Source organism: Prionailurus viverrinus, chromosome B1, assembly GCF_022837055.1.
Source record: "Prionailurus viverrinus isolate Anna chromosome B1, UM_Priviv_1.0, whole genome shotgun sequence".
Lineage (NCBI taxonomy): Eukaryota > Metazoa > Chordata > Mammalia > Carnivora > Felidae > Prionailurus > Prionailurus viverrinus.
The window spans coordinates 77,248,902-77,264,951 of NC_062564.1; the positions used below are offsets into that span (position 1 = coordinate 77,248,902).

At 34.9% G+C, this 16,050-nt stretch overlaps 1 protein-coding gene across 6 annotated transcripts in view; it reads left to right on the forward strand.

Annotated features, from left to right (window-relative positions):
* LRBA (LPS responsive beige-like anchor protein) overlaps positions 1–16,050 on the forward strand; it is a 787,622-nt gene that overhangs the window by 606,203 nt on the left and 165,369 nt on the right. For all 6 annotated transcript variants that reach the window (XM_047856873.1, XM_047856874.1, XM_047856875.1 and 3 more), the window contains 2 exons: positions 14,290–14,430; positions 15,468–15,587. In XM_047856873.1, the coding sequence (XP_047712829.1) occupies positions 14,290–14,430; positions 15,468–15,587 (261 nt within the window). The remainder of the gene's footprint in view (positions 1–14,289; positions 14,431–15,467; positions 15,588–16,050) is intronic.

The following is a 16,050-nucleotide window of genomic DNA, read 5'->3' on the forward strand; positions in this document are numbered from 1 at the left end:
CTTTTCTTTAAAAATGTGTTTTGATTAAGTTAATAAATTATGGAAGTTATAGATGTAATGTGACATATCTCAGCAAATTATTTGAAAATCTGAGTGATACCTTTCTGATAATTAGACAAGATGATTAAAAGACATTAATAGTGTTCAGAACTGTTCAAATCACTTATAACCCTATTGTTTAATGGCTTTATAAACTTAAGGTATTTCTTTATAGTTCCTTTGTTGTATTCTGTTCTAGGCTCTGATTTGTTAAACAGTTTCACTAATATTACAAATTGATCATACAGATTGCTTTGTAGTTAATTAAAATAAAAAGCTTTTTAAAAAAATATTTACTGATTTTTAAGAGAAAGAGAGAGAGAGAGAGTGAGCACGAGCAGGGGAAGGGCAGAGAGAGAGTGGCACAGAGTATCCAAAACAGGCGCCATGCTGACATCAGTGAGCCTGATGCAGGGCTCAAACTCATGAACTGTGAGATCAGGACCAGAGCCAAAGTCAGGTGGTCAGCCAACTGAGCCACCCAGGCACCCCATTAAAATAAAAAAAAATTTAGATAATTTTTGGCAAAATCGAATACCTGAAATATTTGAATGAAGTACAAAGAAATAATATAAAGTTTTGCATTTACTCTTAGAAATTTCTAGTACAAAAAAAAAAACAGGAAAAAAGGATAAAGAAAAGTCAGTGTTAAAAACTATAAGTGGCAGTAGTCTTGTTAATGGGAAGGAATATAAAAATGTGGCAATTTTTACTAAACTATAGATTCTGGTACTTCCAACGGGACTGTTCATTGCAAGAGGTCTTTTGATTCATTATATATACAAGAGACTGTCTTACTGGAAAAGTTAAAGCTGATGATTTAGATTATTTAGTTGACTATATGCTTATTATTAACCAACAGCGTTTTGGCTTTTCTAAAAACAAAATTGGGTCAAATATAACTATTATTACACTCATATTGTGACTTCTGATGCAGCCTAATTTTTAAAATTTTTTTAATGTTTATTTTTGAGAGAGAGAGAGAGATAGAGAATGTGCGCATCAGCAGGGGGCGGGGCAGAGAGAGAGAGACACACAGAATCTGAAGCAGCTCCAGGCTATTAGCTGTCAGCACAGAGCCCTACATGGGGCTCGAACTCATGAACCGTGAGATCATGACCTGAGCTGAAGTCGGATACTTAACTGACCGAACCAACCAGATGCCCCACTAGCAGATGCAACCTATTTTTAATCTATACTATATTATAAGGGTACAAGGTAAGGGTTGAAGTTCAGTTTTTACAAATGGAAGTCCAATTCTTTCAACACTGTTTCGTGAAAAGACTGTTTAATCATGAAATGTCTTGGCACCTTTGTTGGAAATAAATTAACTATATATGTGTGGGTCCGTTTCTAAGCTTTGTTCTGCTCAATCATATATCTTTTCTTATGTCAGTACCACACTGTCTTGATTACTGTAGCCTTATAGTAAGTCATAAAATCAGGTCATATGAAACCTCTAACTGTACTCTTTTTTTCAAAATTGTTTTAGCTTTCCAATCCCTCTATTTTTCATATAAATTTTAGAATCATTTTATCAATCCAGCTGGGATTTTTATAGGGATTATATTTAATTGGTTAGGCCATTTTTACTAAGAATGCTATAATAAAAAAAGACAGTCTTTCAGTCCATGAATTTGATTCCATTCATTTAGGTTTTCTTTAATCTCTAATGTTTTACAGATTTTGGCATGCAATTCTTGTACATATTCTGTTAGTTTACCCTTAAATTTTTCATATTTTTAATAGGTATAAAATTTTCAACTTCAGTTATTTACTGTTTGTATACAGAATTACAGCTGAATTTTGTACATTGACCTGTATTTTGCAACGTTGTTAGACTCAGTTATTTTTTTTTTTTAATTTTTTTTTCAACGTTTATTTATTTTTGGGACAGAGAGAGACAGAGCATGAACGGGGGAGGGGCAGAGAGAGAGGGAGACACAGAATGGGAAACAGGCTCCAGGCTCTGAGCCATCAGCCCAGAGCCTGACGCGGGGCTCGAACTGACGGACCGCGAGATCGTGACCTGGCTGAAGTCGGACGCCCAACCGACTGCGCCACCCAGGCGCCCCGACTCAGTTATTTTTATTGGCAGCCTTTTTGTAGACTTTTTGGGACTTCCTGCATACAAGAATATATCATCTCTGAATGAACACTTACTACATTATGGAATATTGACTAGAAGTGTTAAGAAGGTTTGTCTTTGGTATTAGGGTAAAAATATTCTATCTTTTATCTTTTTGTATATTAGCTATATGGGTTTTTCATAGATGCCCTTTATCAGGTTGAGGAAGTTCTATTTCTAGTTTGTTAAAAGTTTTATTATAGTTGGATATTGAATTTTGTCAGATACTTTTTCTGAAAATAATCATATGGTTTTTCTTCATATATTAAAATGATAAATTTTATACTGGTTAATTTTGGATTCATTCCTAAGACAAACCATATTCGATCATGATGTATCATCCGTTTTAATAAACTGCTGGATTTGCTTTGCTAATATTCACTTACGAATTTTTACATCTGTGTTCAGGAAGTATATTTGTAATGTCCTTGTCTAGTTTTGGCTTCAGGGTAATGCTGGTGGGATAAAATGAGTTTTGAGTTTTGAAGTTATTCCCTCTTGTTGTCTTTCCTGGAGAAGATGGTGTAGAAATTAATTTCATCCTTAGTGGAATTCATTAGTGAAACTATTTGGTCCAGGAGTTTTATTTCTGGGAAGGTTTTCTTAAAACTTTGAATTAAATTAATAGATATAGGGCTATTCCTGATACCTTTTTGTTCTTGAATGATCTTTGGTAGTGTGACTGTCTCACAGAATTTGCTTATTTCATCTTTTATGCTTGATTTTGGTAGTTTGTTTTCTTTCTTTCTCCCCCTCCCTTCTCCACCCCCGATCAGCCTGGCTGTGTAGTTTATTTATTCTTCTATTGCTTTTCCTGTGTTCAGTGATCTTTGCTTTTTCTCCTACTTTTCTTCTTGATTTGGATTTAATTCCTCTTCCTTTTTTGGGATTTTTCAGGTGAATGCTTTAATCTTTTGATTTGAGATTTATTTTTCTTTCTAATGTAAAAATGCAATGCTACAAATTTTTCTCAAAGCATTGATTTTACAAAGCCCCCAAAATTTTTATATATTGTATTTTTATTTTTATTTCATTAAAAATATTTTCTAAATTTCCTTGTGACTTTCTCTTTGACCCATGGATTATTTAGAAGAGTTTCCTACCCCCCACCCCCCACAGGTTTGGGGATTCGTCAGACATCTTTCTCCTGTTGATTTCTTGTTTAATTCCATTATGATTGTTGAACATACTTTGTTTGATTTTTAGTTTTAAAAATGAGTTGAAATTTGATTTATTGCTCAGAATATGGTCTATGCTGGTTATTGCTCTGTGTGTACTTGAAAAGAATATGTATTCTGTTGTTGGGTAAAGTGTTCTATACATGTCATTTACAACCAATTAGGTAAAATTGGTTAATAGTGTTGTTCATATCTTCTATATTTTCACTGATTTTCTACATGCTGTATTGATTAATGTAAATGAGAGGAGTGTTGAAGTCTCCAACTACAATTTAGATTTGTCTGTATGTTTTTTTATTTCTATCAATTTTTGTTTTATGTATTTGAATCATTTGTTTTTGGTACATGTTGTGAGTTGAATTGTGTCTCTCAAAATGATATATTGAAGTCCTCACAAGTACTAGGGTACCTGTATATATGACCTTATTTATAATCAAGTTAAGATGAGGTCATTAGAGTAGGCCCAAATCCAATATGACTGGTGTCCTTATAGGAAGGTGAAAACACCATTTAAATTTTTTTTTTCAACGTTTATTTATTTTTGGGACAGAGAGAGACAGAGCATGAACGGGGGAGGGGCAGAGAGAGAGGGAGACACAGAATGGGAAACAGGCTCCAGGCTCTGAGCCATCAGCCCAGAGCCTGACGCGGGGCTCGAACTGACGGACCGCGAGATCGTGACCTGGCTGAAGTCGGACGCTTAACCGACTGCGCCACCCAGGCGCCCCTGAAAACACCATTTAAGACAGACATCAGAGTAATAAATACCATGTGGTGATGGAAATAGAGATTGGAGTTAGGTTGCCACAGTCCAGAAACACCTGGGGCTCCAAGAAACTGGAAGAAGGGAGGAAACATTTTCCCACTAGAGGCTTCAGAGAGAACATGGCTCTGCCAACAACTTGATTTTGGACTTTTAAACTCCAGGACTATGAGACAATACATTTCTATTGTTTTAAGCCACCCTCAGTTTGCAGTACCTTGTAACAAGAACCCTAGGAAACTAATTTCAAATTGTTAGGTTTTCTTGATAAATGGTCCCTTTATCATTAGGTGATATTCCATGTCCTGAATTCTTTTTTTTTTTTTTTTTGATATTAGTATAGCCATGGCAGCATTATTTTATTGCTTGCAGTATTTTTTTCTATTAATCTACCTTAAAATTTACTTATTCTTTTCTTAGCTGTGTCTACTCTGCTCATAAGGTCATCAGAAGAATTCGTCGCTTCTGATTTTTGTTTGTTTGTTTGTTTCTAGCATTTATATTTGATTCTTTTTTTATAGTTTCCTTCTCTGCTGCAATTTCCCACCTGTTCGTGTAAGTTTTCCACTTTTTCTGCTAGATCTGTTAGTATGTGAATTATAGTTATTTTATATAACCTGTCTGATGGTTCCAACACCTATATTATCTCTGAGACTGGTTCTTTTGATTGCTTTGTTTCTTCACAGTGGGTCATTGTTTTCTTATTATTTTAAGCATCTCATAATTTTTGATTGAATTAGAGACTGGGATGTGAATAATATTTTATGCCCAGAAATATGGGTGCCTTTTCTTATATCAGCAATTTGTGTGGGGAGTTCAGTCCATGTAGACAGTAGGTGAGCTCAGTTGGGTTTCTTGTCATCATTGTTACTTCTAGTGTAGCACATTTTCACAAATTCCTTTAGTTCTTCCATTTGAATTTGTCCTTAGCATGGGCCCTAGGGTGTTAGAGATTTTGTCTCACTGCTTCTGCTCTACTCTCTGGCAGGCCCTCAATGCCTGTGCCACTGAGGACTTTTTCTCTCTCCTCTGTTGCCTTTCCCCAGAGGTAGATGGCTGCTGCTCGTGACCCAGTGTAAGGCTTATGGTCGGGGTAGGGCAACTTCTTCATTCTCCTGATCCAGCATCACCCTGTGATGAACGCTATGGGTTCTTCTCAGTGGGCCTTCTCAGTGTTCTTGCCCATACTCTGCCTGACATCCAGACCCTTTCTTGTGTTTATGGTAGGTCTTAGGCCAGAGAGATTTTCTCATCCCTCTTCCAATAATAGCAAACCTGTCTTTTGGACCAGTGAAGAATCCTGGCTCAAAGATTTTCCCCCTCTTCTGGGTAAAAGAGCTTTTACTTCTACCTTACACCAGAAGCAGTAGATTTTTGTCTGGTCGTAGGGATAATATAGAGTTACCTGTCTCTCTTCCGGACCCTGGGATGAGAGCATTGGTATTCCTCCTCCATCAGCCTAACAGTTTTTGTTCATTATAAGAAAAAGATTTGGGGAAGTGTTTAGTATTTTGTGCCTGTCCTCATTAATAGCAAATCACGTTCTATCTCTCAAAACTAACTGATTGTCTAAGCCACCTTGTTTGTTCTTAGTTGCTCCCAGCCATTCACGGTGTGCTAAGACCTATCAGTGCCCCAAAAGTAAGTGTCTCAGTCAGCAGTAGGTGCAGGCTGATTGGATGCCAGACCCTCGGGCAACAGCTTTTAAAGTTTACAAGTAGACCTCTTTCAGGGAAAGACTGGGAACTGGACATTGAGCCCCCAGGTGATAGCCTGTTAAAGAACTGTTTGCTACAAATGGTGAACACAAGCCCTGATGGCCACAAGAACCAGGTGATCAAGGGGTACATTTTCTAGATGGCAGCCATGAAAGCTGAAGTGCCAGACCAGTGTACGAGCTCCTTCCAGGGTGACATTGGTGATTTGGAGATTCTCTCTACCTACAGGGAGAATGCAGATATGCTGGCTTCTCTGCAGAGAATGCTGGCTTCTCTGGTCTCAGGGGAGGATTGCAGTTCCTAGATTTGTGTTAAATTAGGATCCTGACTCTGAGGCTGCAGCTTTTAAGATGTGCAGATAGGCCTCTTTCAAGGAAAGACTGGGAGATGGGCATTTCTGTCTGCTCTCTCAGCGCTGAGCTCTGGGGGATGGCCAAGCTGAGTCCTCCTGAGCCAGTTAAGAACTGTGTTTCTGTTTTTGTTTTTGTATTGTCTAATGGTCTCATGGACGCAAGCCTCCTTGGCTTTCAGAGCTAGGCATTTTGGGGGCCTTTCTCACAGGTGGAAGTCTTAAACATTGGGGTGCTACATGTTAGGCCCAAAACCATCACTCCTTAGGGAGGAGCTGTGAGTTGTGAGTTCCTTCCCAATTGTATGTCACCGTTGGAGGTGAGATTTACAGCAAGAATGTGTCACAGACTTTCTCACGTGTTATGATGTGGGCTTTTTTTTCTCATTTGCCTGATGTGTAGTGCAGCTAGTAGCAGGATTTCTTCCAGAGGGAATTAATCCATGTGTAACTGTAGATTCAGTTTGTCCATGGGAAGAGGTGAGTTCAGGAACTTATGTCATCATCTTGAACAGGAACTCCTGATGTCAATGCTCTTAACCATTTCTTTAAGTGGAGAGATGAATCTGTCTGAAAATGAGTAGGCTTTATTATATCAGGTTTGGGCCTCTTGGGTGTTTACCATTTTCATAATTACTTAAAATGTTTTTTCCCTGTGGCCTTGGATTGTCAAATTGCTTTTTGGGGGTTCTTCCAGGCATTTAGCTCAACACTGGCATTGGATTATCAGATTATTCTAATCAATTTATGTGCCTTTCTCAAAGTCAGGTAAAAATCTATCACTTAATGTGAACCGTAGCTGAATAACATAGAACTACAGAGGCTACTAAATCTACCAGTGTGAGCATTCGAAATGATTTAGATTCTACATAGGTACAATAAGTAAAACGGAATACTTTCTTTTTCCCAAGATGTGTTCGTTAAATTGAAATAGTATAGAGGGTGTATGTTTAATACCACTTGCAAGAAAGTGTGTTTTCAAGGGATTAAAAACTACTCTGGTACTTGAAAACAAAAGTGCTTATTTGTTAACTCTAAAAGCCACAGTAGTGTGCCAATGAAATTTTCTTCTTGACAATATTAAATAAAATGTAGAGTGTGTGAAGATAAGTGCTGAACCATTTCAGCCATATATAGCATGTGACAAAATACCCTAAAAGCCAAGGTTGAGTAAAAATGCTGATCAGGCTGTTTGTTATACTTGTCATTTAGATAAAAGAGCTGCTACAGCTGACACAAAATAGTTGCTGCACCCCCTAACAGTGGCAACATGGCTTCAATGACAGAGGCTGTTCGTTTATTTTCTTCTTTTGCTGGTGGGGGAAGAAGGCAGGTGGTGGAGATGCACAGAATAAAATTCAGTGGCTTCTTTAAAAAGCCTTAGGGGCACAGAGAATGAAAGGCTGGTACGGGGTTAATGGATGCGGATATATAAATACAAAAATTAACAGAAAAGTAAAGCCATAAACTTTAGTGACCACACTTAATCTATTTTTGTTCACTTTTTTTCCTAAGCTTTTTTTGCCAGGCATCTTTCCATGTCCCCACGCAAAATATTCTTTTTTTAAATTCATTTGTGTAACCTTCTGCTAAAGTGATATCCATACACATTAGATAGTTAGGGGGATACAAATGTAAATAGCACTTTTTCAAAAGGATCTTTAGTCTAAACCTCCCATGAAAGGGTTCTAATGGCTTTACAAATTCAGCACCAGCATTTTTACCAACTCACATAACCCAGATCATTCTAGGATCTGCTAGTCAGTATAGTTAGAGTAAGTTCTAAATCTTGTCCCTGTCACTGTCTAGGTAACCAATCATTAGTAGTCATTTAACTTCTCTGACTCAACTTTCTTGCCTATAAATTAGGAATGCTAATCGGTTTATATATTAAGGGGTTGTTGTGAATATGAGGTAATTTGTGTAAGATTCTTAGAACCTTCACTTATACCCAATAAATGGTAGCATTGTCATCAGATCGACTGGACCCTTAAGTCTGTATACCATATTTATTCCCTGTAATCTTATAAAACAAATCATTATTCTCTAATCAGAATGATTGTCTCTTATGATATCACATTTGCTGATAGTCCATCCTCTTTCATCCTCCGAATTTTATTTTATTTTTTTTTGTTTAATCCATCCATGAATATGAGATACCTTTTACCTAATTAACAATCTTCAGTCCTTTAATCTGGCATTTTTATAACATATAACATTGGATTCCTATAACATTGAGTTCAACAATTTTGTTCTTTTTTCTTTGCTAGTTTTTAGCCCTTATTTTGCAATGGCCCTCTTTCAGTGTCTGTAGGCCTACCCTACTTCCAGGAAAAAATAAAATAATGTATAATCTGTCTTGCTCATGACCTCGTAAATGCTGTAAGGCAGGCTTTATGTGTAGTCATAGAATTAAAGGATGTTTCCAGTTTCCTAATCATACCAAATGAAGATGACATTGGCAGATGGCTTTAGGCCAGTCATCCAGATCCTAAGCAAGATCCTGAAAATAGTTACGCTCTTTTGCCTCCCCTTCCTGAGCCCCTTTTCACTTTTAACATCTCTTCACCACTCCCCTGTAACTACAAAATGTATTTTTTATGATATCCTATCCTTTAATGTTTCCAAAGGCCCATTTCTGTGTCTTGTATGCCAGAACAATCTTTTACTTCTTCTTTAAATTTCTCTTCTGCTTTATCCCACATAGTATCTAATGATTTTCCAAAGAAGGCCTTCACAGAAAGATGTAAAAAACTCTTTGAGACTTGGATTTTAAAAGGGAAATTTGTTAACTCAAGCAAATTTCTGCTTTGTTGAATTTGTGAAATTCCTTGCCAATTCCCTTTAACTTTCTTAGTAACTGTAATCATGGTCCAAGAGTTTGGAACTTCACTTCTGAAAGGTTGATATAAATTAGAACAGTTAACATATAAATCTCAAAAGGAAGAAGGATTTATGTCAGTCATGGTGGTAATAACAGTTACAACAACATTCATAGCAGCTGTGCTTGTCAAGTACTTTCTTTGTGCCAGGATCTCTGCTAAGCACTTTACATAAATTATTAGCCTTTGTGTCAACTTGTTAAGTAAGTATCATATTTGAAAAATGGAAATGTAAGAAATTGGGAAATTTTTGAAATTAAGAAAAGCAATTTTTAATTAATACAACAGTTTTTAGATGGATAAAATGATCCAAAACTGGATTTTTGAGCGCTGAATTTGTGTCTCCTAGATTTATGTTGGTTTTGAATTAGGTTACTCAAGATACTTCTTCATTTTTAAAACAGGGATATCTAGGTGCACTTGGGTGGCTCAGTTGGGTAAGTGTCAGACATTGGCTCAGGTCATGATCTTACTGTTCATGGGTTTGAGTCCCCCATCAGGCTCTGTGCTGACAGCTCAGAGCCTGGAGCCTGCTTTGGATTCTGTCTCCTTTTCTCTCCCTCCCTCCCTACCTCCCTCCCTCTTTCTCTCTCTCTCTCTCTCTCTCCCCCCCCCCCACTTGTTCTCTGTCTCTTTCTGTCTCTCTCTCTCTCTAAAAAATAAACAAACATTAACAAAAATTTTAAACAAGGGTATCTAGGGACATCTTGGTGGCTCAGTCAGTTGAGCATCCAGCTTTTGATTTCAGCTCAGGTCATGATCCCAGGGGTGTGGGATCAGGCCTAACTTCGGTGTGGAGCCTGCCTATGATTCTCTGTCTCTGTCTCTCTCTCTCTCTCTCTCTCTCTCTCTCTCTCTCTCCCTCTCTCTCTCCCCCCCCCCCTTTTTCTCTTTCTCTCCTTTTCTAGGCACATGCTCTCTCTTAAATAAAAACAAACAAAAAACAGGGATATCTAGCTCACATATATACTGTAAGAATGTGTAATAATATCTCATAAACTGCAAAGTGTTAGCTAGAGGTATTAATAACCTCAGGTAACATTTCCTAAAATTTTTAAAAAGAAAAAAAACTTAGAATGTATCAACTCTAAAAAAGCCTTTTCTTTTTACAGTTAACTTTTACTAGTAATTAGATGAAAGTCTGTTATATGCCTTTGAAGGGGTCTATGAAACCAAAGCAGTTTGTTTTTAATTGATGTAGTAGAAGATGATTGTAATTTGCTTGACATTTCATATGCTTTTCATAGTAACGTTTGGATGCCCTTTGGACTTCTGAAGAGTAGTTTTGCTTTTAGTTATTTTCTTGAGGTAGGATAATGTAGCTTATTGGGACTACTGTGTACTATTGGGCTTCTGACAGATAATGCACAGTCCTATATGTACCATTAGAAGATTATGATGTTTAATTACCTTTTTCCTAACAGACTCTGCTAACTTCATCAGGCTTGCTTAGTAGCTTTTTGTCTTTAATATTATTCATCAAATAAGCTTCAAAATAGTAATAATTATTATAATGAATAACTTACTGTATGCCAGGCACTGAGCTGGGCATTTTACATGCAGTATTTTTGTTTCTCTACTAATTAGCAAAATTACTTCTCAAGAAAAGTAATAAAAAGATTTTTTTTTAATTGTAATACTCTTAGGACACTTGATTTAGAAAGTTTTGTTTTGCATATCTTGTTCTGGAAGGGTTATTATTATTTCTCAAACAGAATACTTACACTTGGGCACCTGGGTAGCTCAGTCAGTTGAGTATCTGGCTCTTAATTTCAGGTCAGGTCATGATCCCAGGATGGTTGGATCGAGTCCTGCACCAGGCTCCATGCTGGGTATGGAGCCTGCTTGGGATTCTGTCTCCCTTTGCCCCTCTCCCCTGCTTGCACTCTCTTTCTCTAAAATAAAAAAAAAAAAAAGTTGTTAAAAAAATTACTTATCACTCTACCACAGTTGTCAATTTTGCTATTTGTGAGATTAGAATATCCTAAGAATAGTGATTTTTTTTCTATTTATACATTTTCAAGGGTTTTGGTGGGTTTTTTCTTTAATTTTTTCTTTTCCTATTTTAATCCAGATTCTTCTATTTTTTCCAAATGTAATGCTTCTGTTGGTAGTCCTCACAGTGTAATTTTTAAATTATTCTGTTTTATTTGAACCACTTTTTTATCTTGTTTTGGTGGAAGTGCTTTTTATTCTGTAGATTTAAAAATCTTATATAATTTTATTAGCTTTTTATAATTTTTAAAATTATTTTTCTATGTCCTAGGGCTATTTATTTTTACTTTGTTATGACCTTGAATTGCACCTCTCTAATCAATACCTATTTTTTATTGATTTTTTTCCAGGAAGTTATGACCATTTTAAATGACCAGTATTTTTGCTCTTCTTCCCTTAATCAATTTGCTGATGTAAAAAAATACTCTGTCAAGCTTTTATAGTTAAACTGTACAAAGAGCTCCCTGTAGGAGATAGTGCTAGGCATCTTCTTGAATTGCCTTCCAATTGTTACTTTTAATATACTGTGTAAGTAAGAGGAGCCATCAGCATTTACTTTTAGTTCTTTTGCAGAGATGAATAAACATCTTGAAATGCTGATTTAGACAATGTTTTAAAAATGCTACGAAGCACTTTGGTGTATGACTGACTCTTGCTTAGTTAAATGTTTTGCAGCATTATAACGTAGTTGGATTCAGCTCATCTTTTAAAGCAGTTGTCAGAAAAATATGGGCCAGCATGGTAGAATGTATTAGCTCAATACATTGTCTCCATTTTATTATGAAGCTGCTGAGGAAGCTGTGATATACAGCACTGTCATTACAGATCTATTGTTAGGATGGTTCCACAGTCTTCTTTGCACTGCCATTAATTTATAGCAGTAAACAATATGTAGCCTTCCAACTGCAGCAAAGCAGAATCTTTTAATGAGGTGGATGTTATTACCACAATAAATCAGTGCTTTCGCGTAATGTATAATTCAATGTGTGTATTCCCACTGTAACTTCTCTGAGTAAGCTGATAGTGTATCATTGTCATTGCACAGCTCCACTGGTCTTTTTTTTTTTTTAACCTTCTTTTATTTGGGGACTTCTTTTTTATATGCTTACAAATAAATGTGGTATGTCTTGATAGCTGTCCTGTAGCAGGCTTCAGAAACCAACTGTAACAATAACAGCCAGAATCAATACTGTGGGTTCTACCTATATGGATCTCTGCAAGATGCCATTTTTTTCTCAGATGCTGGTGAAATCAATCCTAATTGGTTTTAGCATTATATTCAAGAAACGTGATTCTATAACTATTGATTTTGGAGGTATACTCATTTGGAGAGTAATAAAAATAGCAGATAAAGTGAATACTTAATATGCTGCAGAACTATACAAAAAGAGCATTGATTCTATTTTTAATTCATATAATTTGTCTTCCAATGATTTTATTTCTTCTTTCTTTCCTTTTGCATGCCTCAGTCTTTAGGGACAACAACTAAAATACATTTAAAGACATTCCAAATTGGTTTTGTAACAAAGATTTTTTGGAGTCACTTTCATTCTTAACTGGCATAAATGTAGTAAATCAGATTTAATTCTTCTGTACAGAAACTACTGCTTTAAAAGATGGCATTTTAAATTAGTGTACCATGATACTGATTTAAAATAGTAATCAATGAAAGATTTTTTGAAGATTTTGCTTGTACAGTAAAAAATGACTTACAATATTGATTCAAACCAATCTATAGAAAGAGGACAGTGCTAAAGATAAATAGTTTTAAAAAATAGTTAACAATTAACATAAGATAGCCAAAATGATGAATTTAAAATGTTGCTTTAAATCACATGTTAACATGAAAAGCAATTTAAAAACAAATTCAACTTTGCTTCATTTTTAACAGAATATTTCTGAATACGTCTGTTTTTAAACCCACATTTTTTATTTATTTCAGTTTAACACATATCCCCCATAAATAATAAGATAAATTTAAGTATTTTCTTCCTCTTATTAGTGAAGAGTGACTAACTCCTAAGTTTTCATTAAGTAACCTTATATATAGCTTTTTTTCAGTGAAATGGTAATTATATTTTAAATAAAGAATAGACATTTTCTAGAGATCAGAATGTTTTATGAAAATGAGTTATTACTTAAAGCAGTTGATTTTAACATTCTTTGAGCCGTCAGACCCCTCTGAGAATCTTAATACTCTGTATGCCTTCCTTAAGAAAATGTACATGTGCATAATCACACAAAATTTTGCATACTTTTTAATGGAGTTCGTGTATTCCCTAAGTAACAACAGCTACAGCAACAATACTGATACCAGCTAACGTTTATCAAGCTACTATCTTATGCCAAGCAATGTTCCAGGGGTTTTACAGGCTATTATTTCGATCAAACTTTACCCCAATTCTGGAAGATAATCTTAAAAGAAATAGTTAGCAATCATTGAATGTTGTCAAGCATGGTTTGTAGGACTTTACATGTAATTATTCATTTTCAAAACAACCTTCTGACTGGGTGCTATTACTATCCCAGTGAGGCCAAGTTCTTCAACACTTTGCTATACTGCTTTTTGGCCCTCTGCTATAATGTATTATTTTTTGGTACAAGCTGGTACTCTGTCTTCTATTCTTTGTATGTTTGTATATATAATATATATACATATACATATATATATATTTTATATTTTAGGCAGGGATTTTTTATATTCTAAATTCTACTTTTATATATACTAGTAGAAATTTCTAGATTTACATTAATCCCTTTTCACTCAGTCTCTTCCTTACACTCCTCGTTCCCTTCCAGTTTTGTTTCATCTTCTTCTTAGAAGCTATTGTAAATTAATCCTCTAACATCAAGATTGTGTTTCTGGTTGTTGCTTCTAATTAACTAAATAGGATTTTATAGGTGCTTTCCAAAGTATTATATAGCTAATACTCACTTTATGTAATTGTCTTTATGAAAATGCTTGTTATGGGCTGATTAAAAACCTATATTCAACAGAAATTGGACTCATTGAGAAATGACCGGTTTCTTCTTTCACTTTTTTCTGTATGTTTAACCTGCATTGGAAAAAAAAATTCTATCCACTCTCTGTATAACACAATGTTTTAGCTCCAATAGTGTATATATCTCTTTTAAAATTCACTTTCACACTGGCTAATAGGACAACACTTAAAAAAAGAAATAAAAGATGATTACATTTATGCATTCTTATTTTGTTTTTTCCTTCTCTATTGGCAGCCAGTAGGAGCTTTGAATCCAAAAAGAGCAGCATTCTTTGCAGAACGTTATGAATCGTGGGAAGATGATCAAGTTCCCAGGTTCCACTACGGTACTCATTACTCAACTGCAAGTTTCGTTCTTGCATGGCTGCTAAGAATAGTAAGTTCAGTTTGAGTAATAAACCATGAATACATAAATTCAGTGTTGTGAAGAATATGCAGCAATTAAAAGTCATCAGCATCTTTTTTGAATGCTAATTTTTTTCAGTGATTAGATTTCTAATTATAAATATCTCTTTATCCCATTTGGTATGTATCTGATAACATTTTACAATAGAATAGCCTTGAAAATGTTTCACCTGGAACGATGTGAATTTTTTTTTCTTAAATTTGCCTCTTCAAATGGTTGATATCTCCTCAGACTCTAAATTGTAACATAGGTTATTTGAAATAGAGTCTATTAAAATAAGAGCTAAATAAGATTTTGTTAAGATAGACATACATTCATATGTTTCAGAAACTTCAGTTGCCCCAAATGGAATAAGGTATGTTTATAGATTATACCAAGGCTGCTGTGTATTGATAATATATTGGTTAAACAAGAAATGTTTCTGTAAAATTGAAAGGTGATTCATCTACTAGAAAGTAATTTCTTTGGGAAAGCATTAGCAGCACATCATTAATTAAAGCTTGTTAGAAGGGTAAGGCAGACATAAATCCTAGAAGTAATTTATAGTGCTTAGCTAATTTCAAGCAATTATCCACTAATATGTGTTTAAGTGTTCTTTAACTAAGAGGAGGCTTTTAAATCTTCTAAACATTTTTCTTTTCTTAATCATAAATTAAATATTGAGCCATAACAATCAGAAAATTACATATTAGGCTATTCCCCTATATTATGAAGAAAATGCAATCTAATATATGTCTGAATTTTATTAATAAATTGTTCTTGGAAAAGAAGAGAATCTGAAAAATGTTGAAAATGCCAAATTTTGGAAATATTTCTTTTGTTCTGAAACAAAAATAATTTAAGTACATTAATGTAGTAATTTAGATATAATTCCCATTCTATATCTAGTTTGTATATATCTGGTTAATGTCTATTAGTCATTACAGTATCTAAATATAATGATCTATAAAAACCATATTTTTATGCATGAGGAAACATACCGATTTTTTTAATTGCTTATTTTTTAGGAACCTTTCACAACTTATTTCCTAAATTTGCAAGGAGGGAAATTTGATCATGCAGATCGAACCTTTTCATCAGTTTCCAGAGCCTGGCGAAACTGTCAGCGTGATACATCTGATATTAAGGTACAGAAATGTTTCTTTTTTTTCACCCAGAAATGTTTGATTTTACAGTTATTATTGTCAGTATGTTCCTTGTTGAATGAATGTTGACAATTTCTCTCCTAGCAGTGTAGCACTGTTTACTGAAGAGAAGCCTCAAAGCCTGAAGCTTTAATTAAATGACCAAGAACCACTGTATAGAATTTCTCTCTGCCTATCTCTCTCTTTTCTTTGTCTGTCACTACCTGCTGTATGTCTCCCTGTCTCTTTCTCTTTAGTTGTAGAATGGTTGTTTTTCTGCTTCCTTTAAGTATTTTTTTAAAGGAAAAATATAGTAGTATGAATGTAAGATAGCATGCTTAATGGCATTCCAGACTCAGTGAATAAAATTAATACAGTCAGTAAAATACCGTGAGAAGAATCTCAGCATTTTAATTTAATGTATTTTATTTCATTTCATTTCATTTTATTTTAGAGATCCCATGTG